We start from the raw sequence: 15,108 nt of genomic DNA on the forward strand, positions 1-15,108 counted from the left end.
GCACTGCACCTGCAGCCCCCAGGTCCGAGAGAGACCCAGTACCGGTGCAGGAGTGACCAGCAGGAGGCCCTCATCCTTGCCCAGTCGGTAGCTGACGCGAGAAGCCCCCTGTGCCCTGACTGCATCACCAGAGTAACCCCCCGGGTCTCTCCATTGATTTCAATTACAAACCACACACCTTCTTTGCCCACTGCACCTGGCCACCCCTGTCCCACTGAGGAAGTGCTTTGTGTGCCTACTTGGGACCCCCACTCCCCAGTGCTCTACTAAACACCCCTTAGTCTGCTTCCTGAAGGTGCAGGTACTTACCTGCCAGCAGACTGGAACCAGAGCACCCCCGTCTCCATAGGCGCTTATGTTATTTGGGCCCTATTTTGACCTCTGCAGCTGACCGGCCCGGTGTTGCTGGGTGTCTGGGGTTGCCTTGAACCCCCAGCATTGGGCTGCCTATGCACCGGAGACTGAACTTGTAAGTGCTTTACTTACCTGAGAAGCTAACCAATACTTACCTCCCCCAGGAACTGTTGATTTTTGCACTGTGTCCACTTTTAAATTAGCTTGCCATTTGTGCAAAAAATGGTGTACATTACTGTTTTAATTCAAAGTTCCATATTTACCTATGTCAACTACCTTGCAACTTATGTACTTACTTTAATTCTAAATCTTGTGGTTCTAAAATAAATTAAGAAAATAATATTTTTTAATATATAAAAACCTATTGGCCTGGAGTAAGTCTGAGTGTGTGTTCTCATTAATTGCCTGTGTGTGTACAACAAATGCTTAACACTACCCTCTGATAAGCCTACTGCTCGACCACACTACCACAAAATAGAGCATTAGTATTATCTATTTTTGCCACTATATCTCCAAGGGGAACCCTTGGACTCTGCGCACACTATCGCTCACTTTGAGAGAGTATATACAGAGCCAACTTCCTACACCCTTGTACTTACCTTTTAGGGTTCCTAGTTCCTCCAGCTCATCTCTACAGATTCCACTTCTTGGGTAGGGGACTGCCTTTCACATTCCACTTAGTATATGGTTTAGTCTCCCCATAGGACATTCACTATTTTATTGTTTTACTGTTTGCTATTGCTTTCTATGCTAATCACTGACTTCTAATGTGTACATAACAGCGTATTGCCTATACACTATTTTAGTGTTTGTGTTACCATAAGAAAGTTCCTTTATTTTTTAACACTGTGTGGTTCTTTCATGTATTTAAGTGCTGTGTGACTGTAGTGGTATTGCCTAAGCATTGCATGTCTCCTAGATAAGCATTGGCCGCTCATCCACAGCTACCTCTAGAGAGCCCTGGCTTCTTAGACACTGAATACACCTCACTAATAGGGGATACCTGCACCATAGGTGCTCAACACTCACCAGGCCTACACTCCTACTGTTTCTTTACACCTACAATAGTATTAATGTATATTCAGATGACCATGTCAATGCTACGCAGATGTCCCGCAAAAATGCATTACAAGCTATTGTTGCTCACTTTTTTCTAGTAAAATTGCTTTACCATAAAATATCTGTTAACTTATACAACCTCTATAGTTGTAACTATCCATCTAACAATAGTTCCTTTGATTACTGTAGTTCTCTAAGCCTGTAGAGCATTACCAATGAATGCTTGGGTTTTCTTGTTTCTTTGATGTAATATATGATAACTTATGTTGAATGTATGTATTAATTTTTCTATTGCATTTAAATAGGTTTAATAAGATGATGGTAATTTTATCTTTTCATGTTAAACAGTACAAACAACGGAGGTATACATTTTGGGTGCATTCTCATAAGGACTCAGTCTTTTAAAATAGTTAAATATGGTTTCTGAACCACAAGTGCCTGTATTTTAACTTTACCTTTGAAAGGAGGTAATGGCAACTAATGCCGTCTTAAGAGTTAAATGCTTTTGGGACGCTTTACGCCATCAGCTCAAAAGGTAAGAAATAGTTTACCTGTAACTCCAGTTCTCTTGTAGAGGAATTTCCATTATAGTCATGAGCACTGAATAGTCCCACCTATGTGTGGGGGACCTCTGAGCATTTTTTCACAATATAGCTTCTTAAGTGCAGATGTTCGCTTTTCTTCCAGAAGGGACCAGTCACTTAAGAGAGAATTTATGCAGCCTTTAGGAACACGCTACAATGGCCCAATTATTCATCTTATACTTAAAGGGGCCAGGAGATTATATTTATATAATGTCATGTCATTTTTGTAAAAACAGCACAAATGTCATACACAAACCCTCTTTTTGGCAGAATAGAGAGATGAACTAAGGCAAGGCAGTGAAGCCCCATAGGCGGCCATTATGAGTTAAAATGGAGAATATGCCTTTAGGAACCCAGAGACCACCAGTAGCCCATCATCCTGAGCAGGTGGCAGTTGCTGCAGTTCTTTCAGAGGCGACGTGTGTGATATCAGTCTACTGGTTACTTCTGTCCACTTCACCAGGGAGGAGTGAGGCTAATGGAAACTCCCTGAGAGAACTGGACTAACAGGTAAGAAACTATTCCTTCCATCATTGGGGATTTCAATTTATAGTCACGAGCACTGAATAGCGTAGCAAGCCCATCCCTACTTTAGGCGGTGGAGTGGACAGAGGGTAACTTTGTTGAATTTTAAGCAAATAGATTTTTAAGAGGCTTGTCCTACCTTAAGCATCTGCTCTGGCATCAGAATCCAGGCAGTAATGTTTTGTAAATATATGGACAGATGTACATGTGGCTGCTTTGCAGATATCTGGCATCTGGATATTTCTCAATATAGCAGCTGTAGCTGCTTTACCTCTGGCAGAGTGTGTTTTAGGCTTAGCTAATGGTGTCTTGCTAGCTTTGTGATAGCACAAAAAGGATGCAGAAACAATCCATCGGGAGATTGACTGTTCAGAAGTGGCCAGGCCCCATAAGCCCAGACCATAGTTAATAAGCAATTGGTTCAATTTACAGATGTATCTTGTCCTATTGCGGAAGAACTTCAAAACGCTCCTCACATCCAGGGAATGTAGATACAGATATGGGATATAGTCTGGTTAACATCGAAGTCCGAAATAACCTCAGGGAAGCATTTCTGGTGAGTTCTCATAACCACTTCATTAGAATGGAAGACAATGTATGGTTTGGGGATTTTTTTGGGGGGAAAAAAAAAAAAGAGTTTTGTGAGGGACATTTTCTGTAGGCAGTGTGGGCTGTCAGGTGAACTTCTATGGAAGATAACTGCAAGCCAGATTTTGGCAGATGGAGTCAAAGTATGGAAGAATGACATCTTCCTGGCAAGATGTAGGGTTCACGTTCTTAGAGGAAAAACAAATATAAAATCTATTCCCCTTGAAGGCATATGAATGACATGTTTAAGGTCGCTTGGCGTCTTTGAGGATGTCCATGCAGTCCTACAGCATATTGAAGTGTCTATACTGCACTAGCTCATGAGTCATACTGCCAAATTCAAAGAGGAGAGATCTGGTGTACCATCTGGCCTCCAAACTTCATTACCAGGCCTGTCCTGCATGGTAGCTTGAGATGTGGATGGACGGACCTGTGAAGGTCCGTGAACCACCAATCACATGGCCACTCCGGAGCTATTAGGATCATCTTGATTCTGAAGTGGGACAGCTTGATGAGGATGTATGGAATCAGGGAAAAAGAAAATAAATAGGTGGAAAACCATAAAGACAGTTGCCAGACCAGTCATTCCATAGGGCATTCCCCAGTGTCCCTGGTTTGTAGTACCTCGAGGCGAAGCATCGTACATTTTTATTTTCTGCGGTGAACAAGTCAATGGCAGATGTGCCCCACAGATTAAAGAAGTCGTGAACAACATCGTGCAAGATCCACTTGTGGTTTTCTTGCAGAATTCTGCTGAGGGAGTTTGCCTACGCATTTTGTACACCTGGAAGATGAGTTGCGGTGAATGTTAGATCCCTGGCTGTGAGGTAGCACAGGGTGGTCGTATTGTCTGTCTGAATAAGTAGGGATCTGGACTCGAGCAATGGGTGAAACGCTAGATGGACTGTACACAGGAGGTTGATATGGTGGGTCGATTTCTTTGGGGAGCACCATCATTTCAGAGACAGCACTATCATGTCCTCCCAATTGCTAGTCAGTTGATACCATTGGTCCTTGAGACATTTCTGCAGAGGTCACATGTGGAGACAAGCATTTGGTGTGAGGAAGCTGCAGGATGCCATCGAGCAGAGGAGAGAGGATATTGTTCTCACTGTTGGATGGCAAGTTGTTGTAAGAGTGACACTTCTGAAGGATTGATAAACGTCTCTCCTCCCAAAGACACACTCTTGCCTGTATTGTATCGACAGAAGCTCACAGATAATGTAAGGTTTGAACCAGGATAGGTGTGGACTTGGAGAGGTCGACCTGAAAGCCTAATCTTTGGAGGAGGCTGCAATTCCAGCTGTAGTGAAGCGGAGCTTCATGAGACGTTGACGCCTTGATCAGCCAATCATCTAGCTTCATCAGATGGGCTGCCAAGAATGTTCTGGGTGCTGACTGAAGACCAAATGAAAGAACTTTGTACAGGTAGTGATCTTGTCCCACAGCACACCTCAAGAACTTCCAAGGCTGTATGGCAACTGGAATATGAAAGTATGTTTCTTGAAGGTCGATGGGACAGAGCCAATCATACTGGTGTAATTGGGGATAAATTTAGTGTAATGACCGCATCAGGAACTTTTCTCACCGAATCCACTTGTTGGCTAATTTGAAGTCGACAAGGGGCCTGAATTCGTCCTAGTCTTTCGTTTTCACCAGAAAGTACCTGGAATAAATGCCTGTCTCTTGTTGATGAGGAACAGGTTCCCCTGGGTGTTTCTGTAAGATGTTGACTCCAACCTTAACAGCGCGAGTTGAAAATTAAGTTGTGGGGGACTGGTGAACCTGAGAAAATAACCATTTTGTACAATACTCAGAACCCAGGCATCTTTTGTTATTTATTTTTTTGTCACTCTGCCAAATAAGATGTTATGCTTTTCCCCACCGGGGTGGGTAACAAAACACGGAGAAGTAACAACTTGGGAACTAGACACAAATGGTTGCTTTCTACCTGGAGCAGTCCGATGGGTGGATCTACTCCTGGTTTTCTTTCTTTGGTACTGGTGGAAAGGGCATTGCTGCTGTTGTCCACCGCATTGTTAGCGTCCCCACTGAGGTTTAAGATCTCCTGAATGGTGTAGATAAAGTGATCATCTAGGTGATGGAGAGGAACGCCTTGAGCTGTGGTGATGGTGTCTGGAATAATGGTGTGATCTAGAGTGAGTTGTGGACCTTGGTGGAACAACTGGTACTGGAGGAGGAGAAGAAGGCAGTGGCAGAGGAAGAGGAGGTGATGGTGCTGGAGGTGGACAGCCAGGTGAAGCTCTTGAAGGGGAGTATGTTTTTGAGTACTCCAAATCCAGAGAGGTATAGATGCATCTCCTTCTTTCTTGCCTCCTGTAGTCTTGAGGAGGTTGCTAAGATCCAACAGTGACCTGTCTCTATGCTGCAAAATCGACTGACTTGTCAACAGTGATAGACATAGATGCCTGAATGTTGGTATGGACCACAACATTGATCTCCTGTGGAGTCTTGACAGCGATCTGGACCTCAACGGCGAGTGTTGTGGTGGAATCAGACTCAGACAGTGGTAGATGTCAGAGTGGACAGCGATGTTAGACATGAACACCCCATCCCTTGACAGCAAGCAGTAGATTTTCTGTGATGGCAAACCATGGGTGGACAGGTAGGGGCCATACCTCTTGGACATCGATGTTATCAGTGTCAATCAGGACCTATACCGCTTTTCTGCCGTTTTCTTTCTGGGACACTCTCCAGAAACAGTTGATAAGGTCCTGGTAGAGGTCTGACCCTCTCTTCGTTCTGAGGTCCCACCTTCAGACTGAGTTAGTTGTTTTTTTTCCTTCTTCTGTTCCGTGGAGGCACATTTTTTCTCTGTCCTTCAGGGTATGTTTTGAAAAGGTTCTGCAGTGTTGACAAGATGCAGGAATATGATTCTTAGGTAGACAGAGAATACACACCTCATGAGGGTCTGTCTTTGTCGTCTTCTTCCCATAGTCTGTACATTTATAAAACAGAGAGATGCTTTTTTTCTGTGAAATAAACTCTAATTCCTGTTAGAAACAGAGAAAAACAGCTTACTAAAGACCAAAGAAGTTGAGTAACACAATTGTCACCAAAATTCAGTAGAGAATTTTGAAGAAGAGAAGAAAAAAAAAAGCTGAAATTTGGCCAAGCTCAATCCTCCAGGGTCCTGTCAGCAGGAGCCGGGGAAAAAAAGAAGAGAAAAAGAAAAAAAAAAAAAAAATAGAGCAACTGCCACCTGCATAGCATGATGGAATACTGGTGGTCTCTGGGCTCTAAGGCTCTGTTTAAACTCCTATAATGACAGTCTATGGGGCTATACTGCCCTGCCTTGCTTCATCTCTGGTATACCGAAAAAAGGTTTGTGAAAAACATTTATGGCGTTTATGGCGTTTAACAACAAAATGAAATTATACACATTTAGAATCCCAGACCCCTTTTTTAAGTACAAGATTAATAATTGGGCCTTTGCAGCCTGTTCTATAGACTGCATAAAATGTCTCTATTAAGTGACTCTGCAGACCTTCCTGAATAAAGGCAAACATCTGCACTTAAGATATATTGTGGAAAAAGTGTTTCGGGGTCCCCACGCGTGGGCTGAACTATTCAGTGCTTCGGACTATAAATGGAACTCCCCTATGAGAGAAATTATATTAATCATATTAAGGCTAAAACTTAATTCAGGTATGTAGGTGGAAACAAGGATACAACCTCTTTGTCCCCCTCTAGGAAACATTAGGTGACTGGAAAAGGAAAAAGGTGTGGCTTATTCATACCACTAACATAAGCAGCAATAGCTCATAAATGTACTTTTAGATATGCAAACCAAAGCTTACAATATAGTTGTTGCGTCAAATACCTCACTATCAAGATAGTGATCTTTTAAGGTGTTAAAAATTGCAACGCATGCACACCTTTTAGTGTATAATGATTTGCAAGCAAACACTTTCTAGTAGATGGTTAGCATACCCATTTATAAAATTCAAAAATTACTCCGGAAGGTTCATAGGACTAAATTCTGCTGTTTCGGGGGGTAGGTTGCTAACTATAGGTCCTTTACAAAGGGGTATAACACTTTCCACTCTTGTATTGTAAAAGTGTAATTTTCTACTGGAATCTTGACTACATTCCCTTGTGCCATCTTCATAAAATGTGAATACCATATTTGTCATGGTAATATTGGTTACCAAGGGAAGTGTTGTGCTGAATATTTTGTATTTCCTTGAGATTTTTGGTAATCGTGAAAAACACACACAAGCAAATGCCCTGTGCCAGCTTACCGACAGTGCATTCCCCTGCAAAAGGGAACGGTAATGCCTGGATGCAAAGCTTCACTTTTGTTTGTTTTCTACTCTTGATTTATGTGTGGTTTCAGCACTTGAGGAAATTAAGTGTGTCTGGCAATTGCCCATCTCTAAATGTCTTCCTCTTGTTTCGATAAGGAATAAGAGATTATGAATAAAATGTGTGTGTTTTACTGCGTCTTGTGGGGACAAATGGCCCCTTATCTTGAGCTCTCCTATGTGCAATCCAATCTCACATACAACACATTATAAATGCTTGCAAGACTCACATTTTGAAAGTTCTGCACTTCAACATATTTTTCTGCTTCCACCATTTTAGCTCCATGTTGACTTAGCTCAATACTGCCACTAAATGCCCCCACAGTCTCCTTGCACCTGAGATCACCTATTGCTTATTCATTCAGGTACTGTTCTCATATACAGCCTTATATATAGAATCAAATGAATACATGAAAAACAAGTAAACACTTATTAACAACCCAAGCATCAGCTGCCTTAGCCACCACTTGAAGTATTAAAATGCCACTTTTTGGAGTGGGGGCACAACAGGGGATGCTCTGGCAGGGTACAAGTCTACCCCCTCATGTGGGGAGTCTGAGGAGTCTGCAAAACATCTTCCCATGAAGCTTACTCTTCTTCTGGGTATTGCAGTTTATTCTGTGTTGATTTCCTGTTGCGTTAATGGCAATTCTTCCATAACGCCTCCTTTTCTATGCTCATACTAAGATGCCAGGAATGTTAGCTTTATCTTGATATTTCTGGTGCTCTGTCTACTCCCTAGTCCCTTTAGGCTAGATGAACATACCTTTGGGGTAGCAATTTCCAAATAGGGTAATTTCAGAATTGCTATTATAAATGTATTAAAGTTTTATTACTTATTCAGCAATTCCTAGGGGGCTGCAAATCGACCGACCTCCAATATTAATGATAGGTTGTAAATAGTGATCCATTAGTAATGACAACCATCACAGGGATGGTGGCCTGCTAAGGTCAGCAAACCACCACGTCTGTGATTGCTATTTAAATAACGCAACTTAATGCAACTCGCTTTTCGTAAAGGAAAATGAGATGCACTTCAAAAAGAAAAATGTAACATCAATTTTTTTTTCCCCTCTTTTTTTTTCTTAAGGAGTTGACAGTGGCGCTTGGAGACCTCTTCCCATTTGCAAACGAGTTGACACTACTTTTCAATGTTTTGCTACCAGAATTTGGTTGCAAAACGTTAATCCATTCTAATGGGAATCACTACTTTCAAAAGACGTTTGGTACTAGCCCCCTTAAAAATACTGAATAGCTAATGCAAATTGCAATTCGGTAACAAGTTACCACATCATTTTTTTCTTTCGTACATTTATTTAAATCGTTATTACAGTCACAAACGGACAAATTCTGCAAATCTGTCTGTTTGCAACCTCAAAAAACCTTTGTACATCTGGCCCTTAATTCGTAAGGGCTTGGGTATTTTCTGTACAGCAATGGTTTGCTCAAAACATTACTTTCTTTGTAATAGGATTTTTCTTCTCAGCATCGATTAAGTCAGCTCTTTCCTCCATTTGCTGCTTTTACTTTAGGATATAGCGCCTTTCCTTTTCCTTTTGAGCTTTGTCTTCAATAGCACTGAGATCTTTGAGTAAATCCTTTCCAATATCTCGTGTCTGGACCAAACACTACAGGGTTAAATGACAGACCCAAGCACTGACTTTTCAGCAACAAGTGTTTGTCTGTGCGGTCTTGCTACTTACCTCAAAGTTTTGACATTCAGTGTAGAAAATTAAGACTTGATTATCTTGTCTTTTACTTTGAGACATGGCCAGTGCTTGAAATGGAACCAATAAAGTGCACGTACTCTGTGCCAGAGTACCTCCTTATTTCCGAGAAGTGCCGGTACTCTCCAATTCAAAGTATTACGTTTTTCTTGAGAAGTGCCGGTACTCTCCGTCTCAAAATGAAAAAGTGCCGGTACTCAGTACCGTCCCATTTAAAGCACTGGACATGGCAGACTTACGGTGTGAGTTGATCCAGGAACCCTGATATCCTATGAAGAAATTTCCTCAAAGTCCTACCTACTCTTACGTGTTTTTCCTGAGCCCTCCTACGAGGTCTCTACATCGTCCTTCTCTGAGAACAGTTTTTCTGTTGTTTTAAGTTTTAACAGCCCAACCCTGACACTCAAGGCAGCACAGGGACCCAACAATATGCCATCCCTGTGCACTAGAGTTTTTCGGCTGGAAAAGCATTCCACTATTAACAGCCTTCAGGTTCACAGTATCTTGAAAGGTATAGTTAAGGACGAAATTTGAAATTAAACATCATGCTCATGTCCCTAAGACTCCTCAACCTCTAATATTTATTTAATCTTCGTCAGTCGAAAACTCCTTTAAAAACAAAAAAAAAATACTCGATCGACCATTAAGTCTTATTCGTCTTCCACCGGGTTTAGGAGGAGTCCTCTACCTCTGGCCAGCGATATCTCCAGAGCGCTCATGTAATCACAGATACCTAAAATGAAGGTTATGTTAGGGAGCACTATAAGCTTAATGTCAGGGTCATAGTAAGTCACACTCGTACTCCGTCTAAACCCAACAGAACAAAAACTGAAAAACACTTCCAGTCCGAAACAGTAGATGGCAGGATAATGCAAGCATGTGAAACTAGAAGAGTTTACATTGCAAAATCATGTCACAGTGCTTACACAAGGAGTTCCTAGTGCCTCAAATGTGCACAACATTAACACATTGTGTTGTGAGGAGAGACTGCCTGAAGCTGCAGACCACAGTGTAGTTGGATTCACTTTTATATCTGAGAAGGTTCATGTCAAAAGTGACAAGTTCAAAAACATGTTGATGGATGGAATGCTTGAATTAATCACAGCCACTGCCAATCGCTTGAGACCGCATCCCAATCCATCATTTTTCACCCACAATGCGACCTCAGTTTGGTCCCAGTCATATGTAAATCGGTCTTTATCCTGCTCCTTATGGGAACAGTCAAGCACTAACTGCTAGGCCAGGTCCTCCCTGGCCTGGAGGCACAAGCAACCCACGACCTGTTCAGCCTTTTTATGGGCTCTTCAGCCAGGTACAGCCAGGGAGTAAGCCGGGACCCCACGTCTTGTTACATAGCTGGGTCCAAACAGAAGTGGCAAAGTGCAAAATGGCAATTACTTGGGATGCGGCCCGAGAAATTATCAGTAGCCGAGATTACCTCATTACTAAGAATTCCAATCAGTACTTGTTGCATACTTTAGTATATCACCCTAAGTTGGATGGGTATGCCCAGACGTAGGTCCTGTGCACACTGTCACTGGAACCAAGCTATACCCAGCTGATAAGGGTGATTTGTGCCCCAGTTCAGAGAGCAACTTCAAGCTAGACTGTTCACACTCTAGCAGGGGCAAGACTGATTTGCATATAGCTGGATCTGAACTGAGGTGGGATTGTGTGCAAAACAACAACTGATTGAGATGGGGCCAGAGTAATTAAAAGTGCTGAGATTCATTCAGGAATTCCATCCATTACTTCTTGTATACTTTAGTACAAGTGAAAATAGTAACAAGGGCAGTACATGTGAAAATATGAACATGAGGGGCACATTCTCAGCTTATTTCAAAAGCACAGAGCAGATGTTCACATGAATCGAAAGACATGTATTTAATTGTTCTTGCAGATTACACACCACAAAATAAAATAGTCAAAGGGAAAATAGTGACCACGACTTAGGTGAGGAAAGGAAAGTGCCAAAGCTGTGAAAATCAAGTGCATTAGTTGCCTGGATACAAGTCAACCATAGTACGAACACACTACGCAGATGCACTAAATTTGCTCCTCCTTTGCCCAACCGTTCTGGGAGGAAGACAAGAACTACAACATGAATTCTTGTTTGTTTTATGCCAGGAAGATACCAAAGTTGACAATACGACCAATGAAGATTTCGAAGATTTAACCTCAACACATCTATCGCCATAAAGCCTCAAACTGGACAACTGCGTTTTTAATTAGTCCTACAATAATTTACTGCGAGACAAGTGCTCTTTAGAATAGAAAGGATAGCTACCACCGCCACAGTTCACCATGTGTCAGTCTCTAAAATATGTGAAAGATAAAAAGGTAGCAAACTACAGAAACCAAGTGCTGCCCAAAAACGTAATTTTATTCTTACCTGCCTTTGTGGCATTTACCACCTTATGAGGTAGGACAAAAATTTCTGCAAAAAAATGTATCATCCAATATAACCTGTTAACTTCCACTGATGAGGAAATGCACCATTTACTTTGCAACATCAAAACAACTCAAACAATGAAAGAGCTTCTTGCTAACAGACTGGCAGAAAACTATTAACGTTTTTCAAGTATTGGTGAATTATTTGATGCAAGTAAAGAGGAGGAAACAAAGGGGTAGGGTTGAATTAGGTCAGTCGTCATTTACTCTTGTATTCTGCAAGCTCATTTAAATTATCACATTTCAGAGGTATAATCCACTCTGCAATGCAATTGCTAGGGAAGTGTGTGTGCGCTCATTCTGTAATTAACTAGTTTATGTGCACCAAGGTCAGCATAATTTACTAAAGCTCTGAAAGAAACAACCCTACAGCAAGCAAAGCTGCACCAAGATCCACAACATAAGCACCGTTAACATGTTGGCTATGGGTAGGTTATACCGCGTGAAGATACTGATCGGATTTAAACTTTCATACCCATGTATCTGAAACCATATCAAAGCATCATCTAAATAAAAAAGTTAACTTACTTGCAGCTGTTGCGACTGGTTGAGCAATGTTTGGAGGAGGTTTAAGTTTCATCAGTTCATTAAGACTGCTGCTTTTAAGCAAATCTTTCAGCTGGATCTGATCCTTAGCAGGTACAGTTGTTATGGCATTCCTGAATGTAGGTGCTGCTGTAGAGGGCCGTGTAGTTGCACTGGTCTGAATTATTTTTGCAACAGTTATAGTCTGCCTGTTGGTTGCAACAGGTGTTGTTTTTGTCATTACTATTGTATTTCCCAAGGTCGGAAGTTGGTTTATTTGATTAAGTACGAAAGTCGTGGTTGATGGTGGCTGCAAACAATGAAAAAATGAATTTAGAAATTAAAGATACAATTTACATACACTAAACATGAATTTGAAGTAGACCAGATCTACAGATTCAAATTTCTTCTGAAATCCTTCTGAAAATCACCTTAAAAACGATCAAATTAGAGAGAATCTTTTTTTTCTTAGTTTGAGAACCATTTATCTAAATTAATCAAAATCGAGCTACTTCACACCAAAAAAAAATATTTGAGTCACCCGTTCGCAACCCAATATATATACTTTGCTGGTGTAATGCAAAGGTCTTTTTATAGGCATTCTATTATTATTATTATTTTTTAAATAAGATACTGCCATGCACAAGGCCTGGCTAGGTCAAATGAACCGTTCATAAATCGATAACGTGGCAAGACTTGAAAGCTAATTGACCGCTCCATAGTGAACCTAGTGTCCGTTCAAGAAGACTACAGGATTGATGGAGAAATGCAATTAAGCATGAATGGTGAGGTGAGTATATAAACCGAAAACACCCCACACAGTAACTAGTAAATAAGAAAGATTAGTGGTCTTGGGGTCGTCTGAAATTCAAGGAGTGGCAAGGACTAAACAGTTTATGTATATAGCAAGGGACACTGTCTAGAGGTTCAAAAATGCAAATGGTGAAGTTAGCCAATGTGTTTCTGCACTTAAAAAAAAAAAAAAAAAAAAACAACACCGGCTCTGTGATTGGGTTAGGGGTCTCATCTTACGATGACCCGAAATGCTTCTCAGAAACAAGATAAGAGGATTATTACATAGTAGGAAAAGTGGACATTATGGAGTTTATCAATATTTTGGGTGTGGACTCATCCAAAAAAATGTAAAATTCAACACCGGAAACAAGACAGAAGGTAAACTACATCTTGACTCCAGTAATGATGTAATAAGCCACTGATTGTTTAAAAAAAAAAAAGTTCTTGGTAATTGAGCTTCTTTTTATTAGCTATGCTTTTTTCTGTTATACTTTTAACAAATTTCATTATCAATCAAACCAAGAGTTGACAAGCATTACCACAAAGTCAAATACAAGAACTAACTTATTGCAGGACCCAATACAATGCACAAGTCAAACTTCTTATACATCACAGCTTTTCTTGGGGGCTCCCGTGGATTTAGTATAGCTATTCTTTGGCGTTATATGCCATATATACAGAGATGAAAACTCGTTTCTTCTCAAAATGGCAGCATTCTGGTTGCTAGCATTGACAAAATAACAGTATCATCTTCTCAATGATGAACGGAGATGTACAAAAGCACAGTAACTAAATGGCAAGTACAATACAAAACTGCATCGTGATACCAGCAAATGCCTGCCCAACTAGGTGCCTCTGCTACTCAAGTCTGTATGTCAAAGAACACAATAAACGTAAGCCAGACAAGACCATAGTTGAAGTCTCAAAAACATTTTTTTCCAGCATTACATCTAAAAAGATTGCTTCAATTTTCCTGTGTTTTCCCACAGCGGCCTTCACAAGTGTTTAACATTTAATACCAAATCGACTATTTCAACGTCTTATTTTGGCCAGGTGAGGAGTCTTATAATTCATCTGCAAATAGGCTATTATGTGGCACCAAGTTGTCTACTGAAGTAAGGATGTAAAGATTACATCAGTCCCGCACTAGCTACCTTAAGTTGCTGCCTGCTGAACACCTTGAATGCAAAGCCACTGCTATCAACGCTCGCTGTCTCAAGTCCCAAAACTTTTACATTCAACACCCCACAATGTTAGTTGATGCACAGCTGGGCTTCTGACAATTCAGTCAATTACAAATTCTCACTTGGATGAGAACTGATAATGCCCAAGTTCCTTCGCTCTGAATGACCTTCCGGTATGTTTAAGGAAGCAATCTGGCCTTTAAAAAAACATGGCAGATGGTAATTAATAAAACAGCAAGACATTTTTCAAATCAAGGAGAATTGTGACTTCTGTGCTAAACTGAGATGTCAATGGAACTAAGGTATGCTTTATGAAAGACTACAAAGAAAAATTCAAACTGGGACTTTGGAACTGATCACAATATCAAGCCCTAAGAAGTAACTCAGTGGCGAAACGCACAGTGGCTGATAAAAATGTAGAGGATGATCTGTTAGATCTTTTCTGACAGGGTCGAGGGATCTGCAGGGACTCAAGCTACACAAATTGAAAAACTCAACTGAATTTAACAAGTGACTTATCTTATGTAATGCCTATCTAGCCAGAGTCCCTACCACAGAATTACCCACAGACTGGTTCCAGATTTTTTTTTTGTGAGTAGTAGCCTTGTACACTGGTAGGTTGCGTTATTCAGCTCCACGGGGCATAGTCTGTGCCAGAAGTGACATTAGCAGTGCCTATATAGGAACCAACCCAGCATGCCGATATCAGTTTGTTTTCACAACTTTACACACCAGAAGGGCGGAAGAGAACAGACCACTGATATGTGAAAACTATAATAGATATCTAAACAATACCTGCCCTGAAAGAGAGCCTGTGGCACAATTTCAGACTAAAATGTCCAGCTGGATCGAACAGGCAAAGTGCCCATCCACACAGACCTGAATGTGCACAAAGTAGTGCTTGGTAAATGCATGCAGAGATGCCCAGGTCATTGCCTGGCAGATGTCTAGGACTGGAACTCAGCATGCTAATGCAGTGGTCGCAGCC

At 41.2% G+C, this 15,108-nt stretch overlaps 1 protein-coding gene across 4 annotated transcripts in view; it reads right to left on the reverse strand.

Annotated features, from left to right (window-relative positions):
* The window catches only part of SBNO1 (strawberry notch homolog 1), a 1,077,952-nt gene that overhangs the window by 984,566 nt on the left and 78,278 nt on the right, over positions 1-15,108 (reverse strand). For 2 of the 4 annotated variants that reach the window (XM_069214993.1, XM_069214994.1), the window contains exons 3-4: positions 12,145-12,451; positions 11,558-11,602 (exon numbers count right to left, since the gene is read on the reverse strand). In XM_069214993.1, coding sequence (XP_069071094.1) covers positions 11,558-11,602; positions 12,145-12,451 — 352 coding nt within the window. The remainder of the gene's footprint in view (positions 1-11,557; positions 11,603-12,144; positions 12,452-15,108) is intronic. The other 2 variants (XM_069214997.1, XM_069214996.1) reach the window with 1 other exon arrangement.

Source organism: Pleurodeles waltl, chromosome 11 (assembly GCF_031143425.1).
Source record: "Pleurodeles waltl isolate 20211129_DDA chromosome 11, aPleWal1.hap1.20221129, whole genome shotgun sequence".
Classification (NCBI taxonomy): Eukaryota; Metazoa; Chordata; class Amphibia; order Caudata; family Salamandridae; genus Pleurodeles; species Pleurodeles waltl.